Source organism: Rana temporaria, chromosome 10 (genome assembly GCF_905171775.1).
Source record: "Rana temporaria chromosome 10, aRanTem1.1, whole genome shotgun sequence".
Lineage (NCBI taxonomy): Eukaryota > Metazoa > Chordata > Amphibia > Anura > Ranidae > Rana > Rana temporaria.
In genome coordinates, this window is record NC_053498.1 from 140,322,053 (window position 1) to 140,340,905 (window position 18,853).

General features: G+C 43.3%; 1 protein-coding gene across 12 annotated transcripts in view; it reads left to right on the forward strand.

Annotated features, from left to right (window-relative positions):
- Positions 1-18,853, forward strand: part of KIF1B (kinesin family member 1B) — a 267,120-nt gene that overhangs the window by 126,701 nt on the left and 121,566 nt on the right. For 5 of the 12 annotated variants that reach the window (XM_040326420.1, XM_040326423.1, XM_040326421.1 and 2 more), the window contains 3 exons: positions 8,677-8,810; positions 13,368-13,447; positions 16,000-16,075. In XM_040326420.1, coding sequence (XP_040182354.1) covers positions 8,677-8,810; positions 13,368-13,447; positions 16,000-16,075 — 290 coding nt within the window. Of the gene's footprint in view, positions 1-712; positions 749-8,565; positions 8,811-13,367; positions 13,448-15,999; positions 16,076-18,853 lie in introns of all 12 variants that reach the window. The other 7 variants (XM_040326413.1, XM_040326415.1, XM_040326422.1 and 4 more) reach the window with 4 other exon arrangements.

An 18,853-nucleotide genomic window follows, 5' to 3' on the forward strand; every position in this document is an offset into this window, starting at 1 on the left:
AAATGTATTATTTACGAGTAGTTTAGGCTCCTTTCATGTCAGTTATCAGCCGATTTAGCGCTAGAAATAGCGCCTGAAAACTGCCTCCCATGCCACCCGAATGTGAAAGCCCAAGTGCTTTCACACTGGGGTGGTGCGCTTGCGGGACGTTGGAAAAAACCCTGCAAGCGGAATCTTTTGGGGCGGTTTGGGTGCGCTGTATACAGTATACGCACTGCCCATGGGCCAATGGGCAGCGCTTCCGAAGCAACACGGCCCCTTCTTCAGCCGGTAGCGGGGGTTAAAAGTGCCCCGCATGGGGCCGAAAAGTGCCACGGCCATGGCCCTAGTGTGAAAGTAGCCTTATAGTTAGTTTACCTCTTGTTAGCAGATAATTTACAACACATTGCAGTGGGCTGAAGATGAGGTGACCACCAACTGGTTAAATTTCGCAGTAGATTATATCAACCTGTGTAGTTTATCCCTTTTCCCCCAAATCTGACTGTAATGTTACCCCCTGGCAGTCTGAAATGTTTTCATATTTGGATTTTACAGCCCTTCTATAAAAACTTTACACAAAAACTACAGGTGTATCCCACATGATGATACCTAGACCCCCCTGTTGGCCTGACTCTTTCCTTAGGACTGAGAATTTGTTTATCAGATCAGGAAGTGTTTGCTGATACTAAACCTTCAACCGTCTTGTGTTTCTTCTTCTCTTGCCTTCCGTCAGTTGATTCTATTGAGGAAAATTTTCCTGGAGTGAAATGTGTGTATATCTGTGATAACCTTTATCTTCGTCAGCCTCACAGCTTGAGCCTGGATCCTGCATGTCAGCTTAGAGCACTTGTAAATCCCAGACAGAACCGTGACATGACTAAGGGTAGTAAGAAAAAAATGCTTCTTCAGATGCTGTTGTGGATTTGCTGTTTCTTAAAGAATACCAATAGGATTATTATGATAGCTTTTCTTAGAAGTATATCTAAACGAGTCCCAAATACAGTTACTAAATCTTGGATATAAAGGGGTGAGGGGAAGGGATACAGAAAAGGTAATCCAAGGTCGGACTTTAAAGGCACAATGAACAATGGAAGGTGTACAAATATATTACAATATTTATTGAAAAAAGCACATGGTACATAGAGAACATTTGAAAGAATTAAAAAAGCGCATATATATATATATATATATATATATATATATATATATATATATATAAAAAATACATGATGAAAATGAGCCCCTGTGTGTCAACGCGTTTCACTCGTTTCGATGTCTAGCTTCGTCAGGGCACATTCAGGGATTGTTGGAAAAGGAAAAAACGGGTCTCACTATCTTATGAGAAGATAATCTTATCCATGTAGTTTTCGAGAGTCATATCCAGTGGTGTAGCAAAAAGCTTTTAGGGTAGTCAGGAGAGCCAGTAGCTCATATGTTCCATATGGAAAATGCTGTGGCTGAATTTATTCCACAGGGTGTAGATGAGAGGGGTGTCGGATGGAAAGGAGAAAAAGGAAATGTATTTGGATAGGTGGCCGACGTAAAGTTTTTTTTTTTACCCTTTGTATTAAAGTCAGATGTGTGTGTGTATGTATGTGTATATATATATATATATATATATATATACAATGACCACTGAGACTAGGGCACACTGCATCCAGATGGAGAGGCACCGTAGAGTCCAGTCAGAGTCTAAGGCCTCATTCACACGGACGGACCGTTCAGGTCTGCCTGTCAGTTTTGACGGCGGACCTGAACGGCCGCTCCATGCATCCCTATGGAGCGTCAGATGTCAGCAGAGACATGTCCGCTGACATCCGACCCGATCCGCTAAAAACAGCCGTATGGGGACACGTCCCCATCCGTCCATGGCGGATCGGGTAAGATCAGATCGCTCCATAGGAGACAGCGGTGCCCGACAAGCCCCTCCCCGCTCAGTGAGCAGAGAGGAGGTTGTCATCCGTCGGCTCAGCTGAGATCTGGCGGGAGCAGGCGGACTCCGTATCGACGGAGTCCGTCTGTGTGAATGAGGCCAAACTCCTTAGAGCCATTAAGAATGGCAAAAACACGCTCATTTGCACCCTGTGGAATAAATTCAGCCACAACATTTTCCATATGGAACATATGAGCTACTGGCTCTCCTGACTACCCTAAAAGCTTTTTGCAACTCCACTGGATATGACTGGATATGACTTTCGAAAACTATATGGATAAGATTATTATCTTCACATAAGATAGTGAGACCCAATTTTTCCTTTTCCAACGATCCCTGAATGTGTCTTGACGAAGCTAGACAGCGAAACGCGTCGACGCACAGGGGCTCATTTTCCATCATGTATTATATATGCTTTTTTAATTCTTTAAACTGTCCTCTATGTACCATGTGCTTTTTTCAATGAATATTGATTTGTGTACACCTTCATTGTGCCTTTAAAGTCCGACCTTTGGTTACCTTTTCGGTATCCCTTCCCCTCTCCCCTTTATATCTAACTATAGAAAGATGTGGCCATGTGAGTGCTTTTTCTTTAATTTTCAGTTATTAAATCTTGTTACTATGTGATGCACAAGGCTTTCCTGACTAAGCCAAATCCTCCTTCATTTGTGTCTCACACACACCCCCCTCCCAGACACTGCAGCTTACAGAGGGAGTCTTCAGCAACTGAAGGAGTGCATCCAATCCAGAGAGAAAGTGGGCATGACTAGGTGTGGCCAAGTGCTGAATAACAAGCTACATGCTTGTGAATCAGCAATGCTGATAGCCACCCCCCCCCACAACATTTTCTCATCCCACTATAGTATAGGTAGACACAGCCTACATGAGAGTGGCAACTCTGCTCTGAATTCTGGAGCAGTGCAGCATCGTTGTCACCCTATCACAGGAAGGTGTGTTAGGTGGACTTCCCTTGCAGGATCAACAGATATTAATGGGACTAAGAAAAGACTGTAAATGCAGATTCACTTACAGTCAATTCCTGCAGAACATAAACTTTTTTTAAATGGGAAGTCAAGGTAAGTGTATTTTATTGCATGACTCTTCTGCGATAAAAAGCTTGTCTGTTTGCAATTTTTTATTTCTCTACTTCAGTTCCACTTTAAATGTGAAAGGGTTAGGACACCAACCAGGCTTTCCTTTCCAGCGGGGATGTATAAACCTCAGGATTGGATGGACAGACACAACTGTGCAGTTTGGATACCTTCAAATGTATCCTAGCTGGACACACTGGAGATTCCCCTTCCAACAGTCTACCCGCTGCTTAAATGATCATTTTAAAGCTACTTAGAACATACAATCCTTATTCACAGCATCTGAAAGTCAACAGCAGAGAAAGATGAGAATAAAAGTGAATGGGTTCTGTCTGGGATTTTCTAGCTTTTCAGAAGTCATATCTGCTTCTGCGTTTGCCGGAAACTTCTTTTGGGGTTAACAATGGCTCTGCCGGGCAGGATATGCATGTTAAGCTTTTCAGGGTTCCTCGCCAGGCTTTGATCTTGTGATCATAATAGGCACCAGTCCGATGCCTTAATCCTGAACTCCAGGAATTCAGCAACTTTGCAAAAAACTTGTGCAGGCACAATATAAATTTACTCTGGGACTTATCTCTTTTACTCTCCCAGAGGACACACTGCGGCTGTGAGAGGAGCGCACACAGCATCTTTGCCAGCTCCTCCCTTCTGCTGCCCATTCACAGAAGTCTTGGTAATACAAAGGCTTCTGTGAATGGGCAGAAGGCAGAGAGGGGCTGGCATAGCAGTTTCAACAGCTCTGCTCTTGAAGGAACTGAGACCACAGTGAGCAGGGTTAGAGCTCCAAAAAGTTATCTTCCCAGAGCACAAAAAAGCTGTCAGATGTGAATAATAGAGATAAGTCTACAAGGCAGGCATCTCGTTCGACTTAACTCATGGTATACCTGCAGTTTTTATAATGTAGCTGTATTTCTGGAATTCAGTTGTAAGGACTGGAGGTGTGGCTGCATTAATTTTCCTCCTTGGCTGTGCTCCATATTGCCTTGAAATTTATTATTTTTCTTTGCTCTGCAGCTTCTTATTGCCTTGTTCTCCTTTATGCTCTTGTATTTGTATTTTTATCTAAACAGCTATTCTTCTGCTGGTACATTCTCCGATCAAAGAGTACACTTGATTGTTAGAGTATTTCATCTTTAAAAATCCTAGAAAGAGGGTTGTCTAATAACCTCTTGGAATCCTGTGTTGGTTCGATACCCATGACTGCCTGTTAATTATATAGGGGGTTATCCACAAAAGGGATACGCCGGCGTATCTACAGATACGCCGTCGTATCCCTGTTTCTATCTATGGAACTGATCCACAGAATCAGTTTACCATAGATAGGCAGAAGATCCGACATGTGTAATTGAATTACACTGTCGGATCTTAAGGATGCAATTCTAGGCCGGCCGCTAGGTGGCGAGGCCATTGCGGCCGGCCTAGAATATGCAAATGAACACTTACGGCGATCCACGAACGTTCCGACGGGCCCGTCGCGCTAAATCTACGTTGTTTACGTCGAGTTACGCCATGTAAAAATAGGGCTGAGTCCTATTTGACTAAGCCCTATTAAGTATGGCCGTCGTTCCCGCGTCGAAATTTTAAACTCTACGTCGTTTGCGTAAGACGTCCGTGAATGGCGCTGGACGCCATTTACGTTAACGTCTAAGCAAATGACGTCGGAGCGACGTCTGTTAGCGCAATGCACGTCGGGTAAGTTACCCGACGGAGCATGCGCAGTACGTCCGGCGCGGGAGCGCGCCTAATTTAAATGGGACTCGCCCCATTAGATTCGGCACGCCTTGCGCCGGACACATTTAAGTTACACCGCCGCAAATTTCAAGGTAAGTGCTTTGTGGATCGGCACTTAGGTAGAAATTTTGCGGCGGTGTAACTTAAATCGGAAGATTTAAGTTACGCAGGATATTTGTGGATCTGGCCCATAGTTCCCCCTTGAAATCTTCTGCACCAACACCCTGACACTTCTAACTGGGTGATGGCAGGTAGTCATGACTTTTTGACACAATGCAGATGTTTTTTTTGCAAGTAATACTATGTTTTGAATATAAGTGATATACTTTGTGGTAGAGGTTCGCCCTGCTCCGTCTCCTTTTTCCTTGGCTGCTGTCATGTGGTTTGATGTACATCTGTCCTGAGTTATTGATATGTCGGAGCAGATAAATTGCTGCACGATCACTGATTGATCTGGGAGCCATCCTCATAGCAGCAGCATGAAAACAGTGACCCTCATTTGTCAAAGTGTCTGACAGAACTTTCTTTAAAAAGTCCCAGGGCAATTTGCAAGGCTTATTTTTTTTTTAACCAACAGTGAAAAAGTTGACAAAAAAATACTACATAAAAGGTAATGAGCATGCCTTTAGGCAACTATGCCAAGCCATCGCATAAGTACACATGGAGAGTATTGTTAAAGTGGGTGTTCACCCGAAAAACTATTTTAACATTAGATTGAGGCTCATTTTGGGAAGCAGAATCAGTTGTTTTTTTTTTAAATCGAAGCAGTACTTACCGTTTTAGAGATAGATCTTCTCCGCCGTTTCCGGGTATGGGCTGCGGGACTGGGCGTTCCTATTTGATTGACATACATCGCGTCACGAGTAGCCGAAAGAAGCCGAAGGTCGGTGCGGCTCTATACGGCACCTGCGCACCGACGTTCGGCTACTTTCGGAAAATCGTGACGCGTTGTATGCGACGGTCGGAAGCCTGTCAATCAAATAGGAACGCCCAGTCCCGCAGCCCATACCCGGAAGCGGAGGAGAAGTTCTATCTCTAAAACGGTAAGTACTGCTTCGATTTTAAAAAAAACAACCGATTCTGCCTCCCAAAATGAGCCTCAATCTAATGTTAAAAATTTAGTTTTTGGGTGAACCTCCACCATAAGGTCCATACACACGATCTGACTTTTTGACAACAAACTTTTTCTTTTTTTCATTGGACAAATGTTCGCTGTGTGAACAGACAAACTTTCTGGCAACAAATGTCCTACGTCGGCTAATTAGATTGTGTGTACACAAGTCCATCGGACTTGGGTCCAAAGTACAAACATGCATGCTCAGAACCAATGCTAAAGATCAGACAACAATGGCAGAAGTTGCCCAAAGGGTGGCAGTAAAGAGCAGAAAAACCACGTAGTACGCCTATTACGTCACTACGTTCGTGTTTGTTGGCTGAAAAAGTCCTACTGTGTGTATGCATACCAAGTTCACAGACAACGACCTTCGGAGCAAAATCCACGGAACAGTCAGTTGAAAGTCTAATTGTGTGTATGAGGCTTTAGTATAATTCTCCTATGAAGAGGGAGAGAAGGTTCTCCTGTGGATAGCTCCAGCACCAGACCATTAGAGGGAAAACAGTAGACATCAAGAAAGGTGTCCAATCACTATAACCCCCAATGAGCCTTGGCTCTCCATGTCTGAAGGTACGTACATGGCCAAATGTTTTGGACACACAACCCTCACACCTACCATATGGTCAAAAATATGTTGGCACCCCTCCAAATGATTGAGTCTGGGTGTTTTTAATGAAGGATCTATTAATGTTACAGCATGCAATGGCATTATAGAAAATTGTGCTCCTCCAACTTTATGGGTAACAGTTTGGGTAAGGCCCTTTTCAGTTCCAGCATTACTTGGCCCCTGTGCACAAAGCCAGCTCTATAAAGAATTGGTTTTATATTTTTGATGTGGAGGAACTCAAGTGGCCTGAAGACTTTTTGAGATAAATTGGAGTGCTGATTGAAGACTTTTGAGATGAATTGGAGTGCTGATTGCGAGTCAGGTCTTCCAACCCAAATTCTCTTTTGGCTGGATGGGCACAAATTTCCACTCCAGAATCTGGTAAAAGGCCTTCACAAAAGAGTTGGGGCTTCTACAGCCATAAAGGCGAAAGCAAATCTATTTGAATTCCCACAGCCACACTCCATAATCTTGTGAAAAGCCTTTCCAGAAGAGTGGTGGCTGTTATTGCCACATCAGAGTGCCAACTCCATTTTAATGCTCTTGGTTTTCGAATGAGATGTCCAAAAAGCTTATATAGGTGTCATGGTCAAGTGTCCATAGACTTTTGGCCATGTAGAATAGGTTATAGTTATTGGCCATATAAGGAGACTACCACATGTCTGCAAGCATCTTTAAAGTGAGCCTTTCATAAGAGAATAATGGAGGCTGCCAATAAAATGCTGGTTGCCTGGCTGTTATTATGACCCCCCCTGGCTTGAGTACTTTAAGTCTTTTGTCAAGTCGGAAGACTTTTTAACTTCATGCTTGTTCCAGGCTTAAAGGCTAGTAGTAAAGCAAATACAGTAAAGCCTTGGTTTGCGAGCATAATTCGTTCCAGAAACATGCTTTTAATTCAAAGCATTTTTTTACAGGGTATAAAAGAGAAGAGAGGCACCTTTAAGTGTAGCAATAAGTTGCTAAATGTTGTACCTTCATTAAATGTAACCATATTGCTACACTAAGGCCTCGTACAGACGAGCAAACATGTACGATGAAACCGGTCCGCCGGACCGTTTTCAGCGTACATGTCTGCCCGGAGATTTCTGTATGATGGCTGTACTCACCATCATACAGAAATCCGCACGTACTCGATACGCGGCAACGAGGCCGTGCCGTCGCTGCGACGATGACGCGGCGACGTGCGCGGCCCTGGCACTTCAATGCTTCCACGCATGCGTCAAAGTCATTTGACGCATGCGAGGGATGGCGGCCGCTCGGACATGTACGGTAGGTCTGTACAGACGACCGAACATGTCCGACGGACAGGATTCCAGCGGGCATGTTTCTAAACATGTTTAGAAATATTTGCCCACTCGAAAAAGGCCCGGCGGGCAAATGTACGGTGGAATCCTGTCCTCTCGGCTGTACAGACGACCGAACATGTCTGCTGAAACTGGTCCGCGGACCAGTTTCAGCAGACATGTTCGGTCATCTGTATGGGGCCTTAGAGGGACCTCTCTTCTTTTTTATACTCAGTTGTGACATGACGCTACTCTTATATCAAGACATTGCTTGTATATCAAAGCAAAATGTATTAAAACATTTTGCTTGTCTTCCAAAACGCTCTCAAACCAAGTTACTCTCAAACCAAGGTTTTACTGTAGATGATTATGACAGCTAGGCAACTAGCATTTTCAGAAGTAGAAGTCATCTATGGCAGCCTCTATCTTTGTCTCAACACAACCTGATCTTCTTTTAGACACATTGACAAATGAGGCCTCTTCGTCATTTGTAATCCTCCTTTTAAAACATTTATTGAAGTGTTTGCCAAAGAAACGGTACTTTCCCATAGCAACTAGATTATCCTTTTAAAGAGAAAATCTGGTTGCCATGGGTAGTAGGAATGGTTCTTTCTTCAAGCAATTTGATAAACATGGCCCCCTCCTCTATCACTTTCCGTATTCTGTGTTTCCGTTTCATCTTCCTGCTTTGATTGCCCTTTCTTGGCGGCCATTTTGTGTGGTATGACATTGGGTTAGCGTTCTGTCCTATCTCACTGCGGTCTCCTTCTCCTTCCTTCCTTCCTTGTTCCTCTTCCCCTCCACCCCCGGCTTCCCTTTCTCTCCAGCTCTCCCTTCTGTGGCGTGCCTTCCTTTGTCAGATATCAACGACAACCAGAACCTTAAGAATAAATACTTGCTAGCCAATGAAAATCAACGACCTGGGCATTTCTCCACAGCCTCCATGGGCTCGCTGGCCTCTTCCCCCTCATCCTGCTCTCTCAGTAGCCAGGTGGGCCTGAACACCGTGACGAGTATCCAGGAGAGGATTATGTCCACACCAGGAGGAGAGGAAGCCATTGAACGCCTTAAGGTAACCTTTGCCATGACATTATTTGCTGCTGTCTGTGATGCATAATAGAGATTCTGAAGCTTGTCTGCAGGTGTCAGCTGCCATGTATGCCATGTGACATCAGAAGAAAGGCCATGCTAAATATTTGTTTTGGATAGAGTTCTATTTCTGTCTTTGAGACCACCCATGAAGTGATGAAAAATGTCCCTAGTAAGGATGAGATCTGGCGTGCTCGCATAGTACACGTGCAGAGGCCGACAGGAAGTGTGCATGGTGCTGTGCTAATCAGAGCCAGGAAGACATTTCACGATCCATGCAGCAGAGCATCAGGACAATGTCTCCCTGACTGTGATTAGCGTAGCGCCATGCACACTTCCTGGCGGGCTCTGCACGTGTACTATGTGAACACGCCAGAGCTCATCCTTACTCCCTAGTTACCCTCCTCCCCCCACTCTATCTACTAAAAAAAAAGCTTAGGCTGGAGTTGTACCTTATATTTTTTTATTTTAGACACATGCAATCTGGGGAATTCATTAAAGCATTTACAAAACTTCTACGGTGGTACGTCCTTTTAAAACTACCTGCGCCCAATTTAGACAAGCATTTGCATTGTGTCTTTTTTTCTCAATAAAGTTTTATTGATAAATGAAAGCAATATATATCATTATTCATTCCACGAAATACAACTGTGTACAAATAAGAGAAATAAACTATAGTATAGCAATATCCTTTGGTGTATAGCAGCATTATGAAATCAGAATAAAGACATTGTCAATCTACTGTAGACCTCAAAGTAATAGAGTTACAATTGTAGCGAGTAGGGTAAGAAGCCTAAATGAATTAATATGTATAGAAAAATGGGTAAAATAAGACTTAAGAATGTTTGGTATGGCTATTCTAGTTTGTATGTATCAAGTTTATTTATTTTTATGTTAGGTCTATAGGGCCAGTGTCACGCTTACCCCTAATGCATGTGGTCAGACACTATAGCAGCCCACTTTCTCATAAGGCCTACCGGTTCTCGGTTTCCCCCAGGACTTATACACCATGCTGTAGTGCCTGGCTTCCATGCCAGGGCAGGCACGAACTGGGCAAAGCAAACAGGTACTTGTAGTTGGCAGACAGGCAAAGTGGTTCAATGACAGTCCAGGTTAAAGGCAGGCAGAGTTCAAAGAATAGTCGTTATGTAATCCGAGGTCATACACAGGGAAATACAATCTAGCAGGGCAGACAGACAGGGAGCTTGGAAAACGTGTTACAAATGCAATATCACAAGCATGAGACTGCAGGTTTGGCTGCCTTAAATCGAGTTTGGTCTCCACCCAGAGATTGGCTACATCAATCACCTTGCAGGTGGACAGAAAGATGAGGAGAATGCCCCAACCAAACCCAGAATACTGGAATGAGGTGCAGGAGCTCTAGACGCTCCTGACAGAAGAAAGGAATAAGTGTGAATTGAGTATGTCAACACTTTGGTTAGGTTAAAATATTTGCTGTATTCGAACTGAAGCAAAGCATTCCTTTATGCTACTATAAGAATGAAGAGGAGTTTCGAGGAGCATTTGTGACAGTTTCAGTAACAGTACCGACACGTGCAACAAATTCACGTAGTTCTTTCTGCCACTTTAAGAACGTATTGCTATGGCTGCGACAGGTATAAAAAAAAAAAATGTGCGCCAAGTTGGATATTGGGAAACTTTTTCAGTAATTAAGATCAAGTCGGAGTGAACAGAGATACGCAGGTGCTCAGAGTGGGTCATTTAGTGCTGGGAAGCCATCATAAATATGTTCGTTTCCTGCACTGTGGCCTAAACATGAGGCTCCAGGCACCACTCCAGGTCCCCGATCCTGCTATGTCCGGTGACTCTCACTATGAGGGTCCCAACAAGGAAGGAGCCTGCCCTGGCTCTGAATACACTTTATTGCAAAGGAAAGTCCAAACGCAAAACACGTACAACAAGTGAAAGCAGTTTTAGCCCAGCTCCACCTGGGCTACATCCTCAATGTGTTTCTCTGTGCCCACAGGGTTTAGCCATGTGCTTTCTACACAGGACTTGTGGTTGCTAGGACACCATCAAATGCTGGCTTCCTAGCAACCAATGACTCATTATCATTTCCATTCAGCTGCCGTCCTGGAGATTCCATGAATTAAAGCTGAATGTAAACAAAGGGGGTCAGGGATACTAGCCAATGTCATTACCCAATTATGGCAATGCCCATATTTGGTCAATGGCGAGTTACACTGGAGGCAGAACTGTCTCCCCATCAGGCGCCACCTATCCAACTCCTTGCCCACTGCCATGCACTGTCAGTAAAAAGCAAGGAGGACCTGATGGCATACTAGTTTCTCAGTTGCACATCAGGTTCTGCCCACCCCACTACAAAACTCCTCAGCCATCCACCTGTCTGTGTGATAGGCAAAGTGGCCATGGAGGGAGCTTGGTAAAGCTAAGCTGCACTGAGAACACCCTGGCTTCTGTGCCACCACCAAATTAAAAACCAGCAGCTGCTGACTTTTAATAATCGGACACTTGCCTGTTCTAGAGTCCAGCGATGTTTCCATCAGCTGTCGGGTGCATTGCGAGTAAGGGAACTTTTGGGTGGAACTTTGCTTTAAGGGCTTAACACCCCTTTTTATAAGAAGATCTTTATCTTCTTTTCCCTGTTCATATCCACCTTGATCACACTCAGGAGAAACCTTATATCACGAAAGGGACTTTGGGGGTCATAGAACTTCAGACAGCGGAGTTTACTATGAAACGGTTCCTTTACGTAAGCATCAACTGCTTTTAGCTGTTTAGTAGAAACGGCCCTTTAAGTAGAAGATTTTAGGAGAAGAGGGTGCTGACTGTGACCCCCGTCCTTGCCCTCCCGTCTCCCCCACCCAGCCTTGGTACAATGCAGACAGTGCGCAGTCTTTATGTCTGGACAGTCATGCTATTGTATGCGGCCTATAAGAGGCTCGGGCTGCAGCACGTTACATTTGTATGCAGGGCGAAGAATAGGCCTATTCTTGTGACCGTTTCCACAGCGCTGCAATCACACCACCACACTGACTGACATAAACAGGAACTTGAGCATCAGGATTAAAGAGCCAGAACACCCAAAGACAAGCCGATTCCCATAGAAAGCCAGTAATGAACACGCAGAAAAATTAAGACAAATTTCACCTGTGAAATATTTATAGTGTCTCTAATGTTTGTGTTGTTTTCTAAAACCTCATAGCCCTTGTGAAGTTTAAAGCTGAATCCCATTATATCCGTAAAAAAAAAAAGAAGCTGAATTCCAGGCAGATCTAATAAAAATAAATGGCATTTATTAATTTATAAGTGAGTCTGAAAATGAAATGCCACTCCATAATATTGAAATCCAGATGCAATAACAGACTTTTACAAAAACAACACGTTACTGGGGCTGTACTCTGCCCCCTTCATCAGGGTTCAAATGTAACATAAAAGAGTAAGATCTATTATACATAATAATGCACATGCATTTAGAATATATAAAATTGACATAAAAAAATGAAACCACCATTTATCTAGAAAGCAAACCTCCAAATGAATAATATATCAGTAACCTATATGAACTTTTTTCATTTACAGTAAAACCTTGGACTGCAAGCATAATTCGTTCCAGAAACATGCTTGTAATCCAAAGCACTTGTAAATCAAAGCAAATTTCCCCATAAGAATGAATAGAGACTCAAATGGTTCGTCCCACAACCATGTATTCATAAGTCCTTCAGTTTATAGTCCATATAAAAAGATTATAGCAATGTGATAGGTTGTGTAACCATAAAATGTCCATCCACAAATGGAAGCCTATTTCTTGCCCCCACTCCACCCAGAATGAGCAAAACATTCTTGATAATACTCTTAAAGTGGTTGTAAACCGCATACACTTTTTTTTTTTTTTTTAAACCTGCAAGGCAAAAGGCATAATCAGCCAGTATGCACCGCATACTGGCTGATTATGAAATACTTACCTCGGAACGAGGTGAGGAACACTTACCTGGTCCACGCCGAGCGAGATGTCACCTTGCTCCGGCGTGTCTTCCGGGTATCGCCGCTCCAGCGCTGTGATTGGCTGGAGCGGCGATGACGTCACTCCCGCGCGTGCGCGCGGGAGATTTAAATTCGGCAAGGTCCGGCGGATGCTGGTCCTTTAGCCGAGGATCCCCCCTGCACATGCGCCGCTGCAATCAGCGGCGCATTGCGGGGGGAATATCTCCTAAACCATACAGGTTTAGGAGATATTCTTGATACCTACAGGTGAGCCGTATTATAGGCTCACCTGTAGGTAAAAGTGACAAATAAGGGTTTACAACCACTTTAAGTGCCATCCTTTTGCACAGTTTAAAAAGTTTACCTATAGTAAGGTGCATACTTCATGCTGTTTACATTGAGGTCAGAATTCTTCTCTTGAGTTTAGCATTTTAATAGTGCTAAGGCGCTGTACATCCGCTCAGCCCCCTTCGATGACACAGGTGCATTCTGACAGCTTGGTTCAGTTGGACCACTTGTGCAAAACAGATTCCTAGCTGAAATTTTTCCCATTCATTTTTTTTTTAACCTTTAGGAATCAGAGAAAATTATCGCCGAGCTCAACGAAACCTGGGAGGAAAAACTTCGAAAAACAGAAGCAATCCGCATGGAAAGGTACGACATGACAAATCACTTACTGTTACTGTTGCTTCATTAGGACCAAGAGCCACGGGCCTTGTGCAACAGCTCTGAACAACCAACCAACCAAAACTCATCCTTATCTAATGTGACATGGAACGTGTGATTGGTTGCTGTGGGCTGGTGCACTTTGCACACCATCTGTAATTTTATTAACGTGACCACTGCCTTATTAAAGTGACATTGCCAGTAGAAACCCTTTGCAGTCCATCAGTGGAGACATCGATGTGTTTATCTGTTTTATGAAAAATTCCTGCCATATCTGCATGCTCAGGGAGCTTTTGTACCCCCACAAGCACAAAGCTTGCTGATAATCAACATTTCTGAGACCCAACATCGATATCAATATTTATGTTGATGGATATGCAGATATGAACATTGCTCAGTGGCCACTATATGCCATGATGCAAAACGGCTTTAAGCTTTATGTAAACTGTGATATTCTTTATTCAGCTCAGAGATAAGTCTCTAATACTACATTTATTTCAGAGAGTTTCGCAGCAGAATCCCCTTATGATAATGATGTCTCTTGTCCCCAGAAAGCTAGGTCACAAGCATAGATATTTGAACTGATGACAGGAACTCAAACAGAGAAGGAGAGGGAGGGATACATGATTGTTTCCATCTCACATAAATTATGACTGATAAACAGTGTGACCATCCATAAAAAAATATAGCAGGCCACACACTTGTTGGTACATTTGTAAGCTTAAAAGTAAAAATATTTTTTTGTATTTACCTAATTGGTAAAAATGGAGGGGATATCACAATTTGGATCTGATAAATCCCTCAATATACTTTCCCTGGAATGCGTGATGGATATATAGGCCCTGATTCACAAAGCACTTGCGCCGACGTATCTCGAGATACACCCCATAAGTGCAAATATGCGCCGTCGTATCTGTTTGCCGGACTGGGAAACTAAGATACACCTGAAAATGGGCTTCATCCGACCGACGTAACTTGCCTACGCCGGGGTAGAGTGGGCGCATATTTACGCTGGACATATTTGGCGCTCCCATTGATTTTCTATTCACATATGCAAATGAGGGAGATGCGCCGATTCACGATCGTACTTGCGCCCGACGCAGGCTATGACTGGTGCACGCAAGTTGTACGTACGGCGTAAAGTTATGCCCCATAAAGGAGGTGTAACTCAGCAGCATCCATGCAAAGGGCTGCACCAGGGAACACAAGCTGGCGTATTTTACGTAGTTTACGTTGTACGTGAATAGGGCTGGGCGTAGGTTACGTTCACGCCGTAGCCAGTGATCCGGCGTATCTTAGGCAGTTGTTTTCCGACGTGATTGTGAGTATGCGCACTGAGATACACCCACGGGACGGCGCATGCGCAGTTGGCGATACGTATCTGTCTGGCGCTCGGCCCATCATTTGCATGGGGTCACGCCTCATTAGCATGGCTCACACCCACTTCCACTTATGCCGACTTACGCCTGAGAAACCCAGCACAGATTTGGGAGGAAGTGCTTTGTGAATTCAGTGCTTGCCTCTGTGCGCTGCGTCGGTGTAGCGTAAAGGAGATATGCTACGGCGGCATAAATATGCGCCAGTGTCTGTGAATACGGGCCATAGCCTTCAGTCCTCCCCCTGCAAGGATAAACAATGTCCAGATACTACTTGAAACTAACCAATAGTATAGAGGCATCTCTGTTTCAAATTTTTGATTGAATTTTATAATTATCAACAAAATTACATTAACAGAGCATGTACAATAATATAATAGAAATAGATATTCCATTAACAGAACATGTACAATAGTATAATAGAAAAAGGCGTAATCATTCAGGAAAGTAACTCTTATAAATGTAAATGATAATAGATAACCTAGCGGATTGTAGGATAAGATTATGTAACATGAAATGTCATAATCATAGCTTCATGGCAGCCATTTGATGACAAGTAATTGAGAAATGAAGTTGATTGAAATAATATAGTATAATAATGTCATCTATGAAGAGAATAGGATAGAATAAACCTATAAAGAAATATAAACTTAATGTGTTGTAGAATAGCTTGGGGAATAAATTAGGCTAAACCGGGACCAAGTTCCTTCTCTTGGCTTGGCTTTATCTGGTGCGAAGGTCAAAAATCCCAACCATTCAAAACATCTTCTATTACAATTGGTATATTTGATAATTAACCAGAATAAACCTAGTAGAGGAGATAGGGCACAGAGGGGAAAGAGAAAGAAATGTCCATGGGGACCAATGGTTGGAGAATCAGGTGAAGGTAATCATAGTAGCAGGGTGGATATTATAATCTCTCAGGGAGAGAAACAGTCCAAACCAGGGGGTAAATAGTGTTTGATCCAAGGTCTCCATAAGGATTCAAAAACATAGAGGCATTTCTAATCCATCACGATAAGAACACTATAAGAGGCAATAAGGAGGGGGGTCATGTTGAAGCATATATAGTAACGGATATATGAAGAGCAGGTATTATAGGAAGCAGTGCAGCTTCCACATTCTTTGATATTTATGTTTTTTTTTATTTTATTATTATCTCAGGGAGGCGTTACTGGCAGAGATGGGTGTGGCCATACGAGAGGATGGAGGAACATTGGGTGTCTTTTCTCCGAAAAAGGTAAGGTTCTCGGTTCATTATGGAAGAACTTGAGTCAAGTAGGTGGTGCAGAACTTTGAAAAAAAAGAGTCCATGGACGATTGCTTCATTAGTAAACAGTGATCCACTTTGACGTGAAGGAACTTGCAGTTTAGGCGTAGGTTTATCAGAGCCTAGATTACTGGAGATTTAACGTGTTGGTCCCTAGTCAGTGGATACAAGTTGAAGAGCTTTATTAAAGGGGTTGTAAAGGAATTTTTTTTCCTAAATAGCTTCCTTTACCTTAGTGCAGTCCTCCTTCACTTACCTTATCCTTCCATTTTGCTTTTAAATGTCCTTATTTCTTCGATTTTTTGACGAAATTCAAACACATCTCCTAAACAAATGTATCTTCCTACATGTGTTTGCAGGGCGTGTTTAGCCAACTGAAGGTCGGGTTTTTCAATGTTGATGGGTGGGTTTGCAGGGCCTATTTAGCACAAGCAATAGCACTGCCCATCATTACAAAATACGCCCCCTTCTGTAGGCATCCGCCCATCATGAAGAAATCCGCCCTTGCAGACTTGCACGAGCAGCGGGAGCGTTTGCCACAATCTCTGCTATTGTGCGCAGGCGCCATCTACAGCTGATCGTAAATTCCGATGTTCGGAAGCTTTCGGCGGCACTATACTGTGCAAGCACAGTACCGGGTGGCGATTATTTGACAGGGGGCATTTCTCGACAGGACACCGGCATTCCTTTAGATTTGCATGCTCTAGAGGTAGGTTGGGGATGCTTTTTCTTTCATCTAACACCAGAAAGCGCTGCATCTTTAGTGTATATCCTTTTATACTTGTTTCTAGACACTACGTTGAAGACCTGCTAAATAGAATCCATGATTTTTGACATTAAAACAACATAACATATAATTTTTCTTTTGTACCGCAAAAGTGTTCTCATATTCTTTAACCACTTTCTGTGTGATGTCTTATGTTACCGTCAGTAAATGTGTCCACTGAATCATTTATCACATCTTGAAGCGACCTTTCCTCCTTCTCCATTTCCCAATCCACACAGCAATCTCTCCTCCCTGGTCCGCTATAGATTTCCTCTAATGTCCTGTCTTTCTTTTCGTATATTTCGCTGTCAACGCTCACCTCTCCTCCAGATCTCCTCCATGATCTTTGATGAATATTTTGACTCTTTGTCCACAGATCAGGTCTGTCCATCAACTCAATTCATGAGCCAGCGATAAATGCTAATGCCTTTTGGGCATCTTTTTATTTTTTTCCATCGAGCTGATAAATGGTTAATTCATAAACATTAGGGACAGAGATATCAATAAAGTGCTGAGATTTTTCAGGACTAATCGAGCTGAGCTGTTTTTCATAGTATATGTAATTAACCAGGAGATGGTTGTGGCTCATGAATTACTGTGTTTTCATTGTGATAGTAGTGACCCGTAGCATACACCCATCAATACAGAGTGTAGATTAGAAACCCCAAATCTATACTGTAAAATCCCCACAGATCCGGTAAGTGGATGCTGAAGAAGGTGAATTACTCATTGGCTTCCTATGGGCTGGACCACAAAAGGAGATTTTTGTAGCTGAGGCATGCTGCTTAAATATTAAGAGATTTGTTGAGTAGCAATTGATCCCTATGCATATGGAGCAAATGGATCTCTTTAAAAGGCTTTGTAAAGGTACAATTTATTTTTTCCTAAATAGCTTCCTTTACCTTAGTGCAGTCTTCCTTCACTTAACCTCATCCTTCGATTTTTCTTTTTAAATGTCCTTATTTCTTCTGAGAAATCCTCACTTCCCCTTTAAGCTACACCAGTAGCAAGTATTAAAAATGAATCATAACTGTGTTTCACAGTAGGATAGAAACGAGCCCCCCAGGGGGTTGGGAATTTTAAGGCAACTGAATATAGAATTCAAAAACACTACTTGTATATCAAGACATCGCTTGTATATCAAGTCAAAATTTATTATAACATTTTTGCTGGTCTTGCAAAACGCTCTCAAACCAAGGTTTTACTGTATCTTGTTTATTGAGCGCTGATCAGCGCTGATTCACTTGCCGCTTCTCTCCTCTCTCTTCTCGACACATGCAGTGGGCGGGGCTGAGGATCCTCCACTGATGTCAGTGAGGATGAGAGAGGTGGCCCCGCCCTCTGCATGTGTCGGGAAGAGAGAGGAGAGAAGCGAAGTGTCAATCAGCGCTCAATAAACAAGATATATACAGTGTTATTTTCATAAAGCACAGTCAGAGTGGGACATTACAGTAATAAACGGAGAGGATTATAGTAAAAAAAAAAAACACAAGTTTGAGCAGCAGGACAGGAGGGGGCAGCGTGGACACGGAGCTGTCAGGCAGTGATGGGGGGGGGCACAAGAGAGACAGAGCAGGGCTGTGGCTGACGGAGGTACTACTGGTGACTCTGGTGTCAGGACTCTTTAGCCATGGTACAAGGGAGTCGGCACAGAGAGGGGAGGGTAGAAACTGGCAGGATCAGCCAGGCATTACAGGTGTTACAGGGGGCCAAATGACATAGCACAAGCACTGTACTGTATAACATGCTTTAAGGGAACAAGATCTTTATTTTTATTTTTTGTGGGTTAACAAACACCATCCACACCCTGCAGGTGCGGCGGAGCGTGCACACTTTATTTGCACGTTCCCGCCTTTGCATTTAGGACAGCCCTATTCATTTCAATAGGCTTCTTTATACTCTGCGCATGGTCCAGCTTGGCACAATGTAAGTATGCATTACTCATAATTGATGAACTGCTGGGGAGTCTGTAAGTCACTACA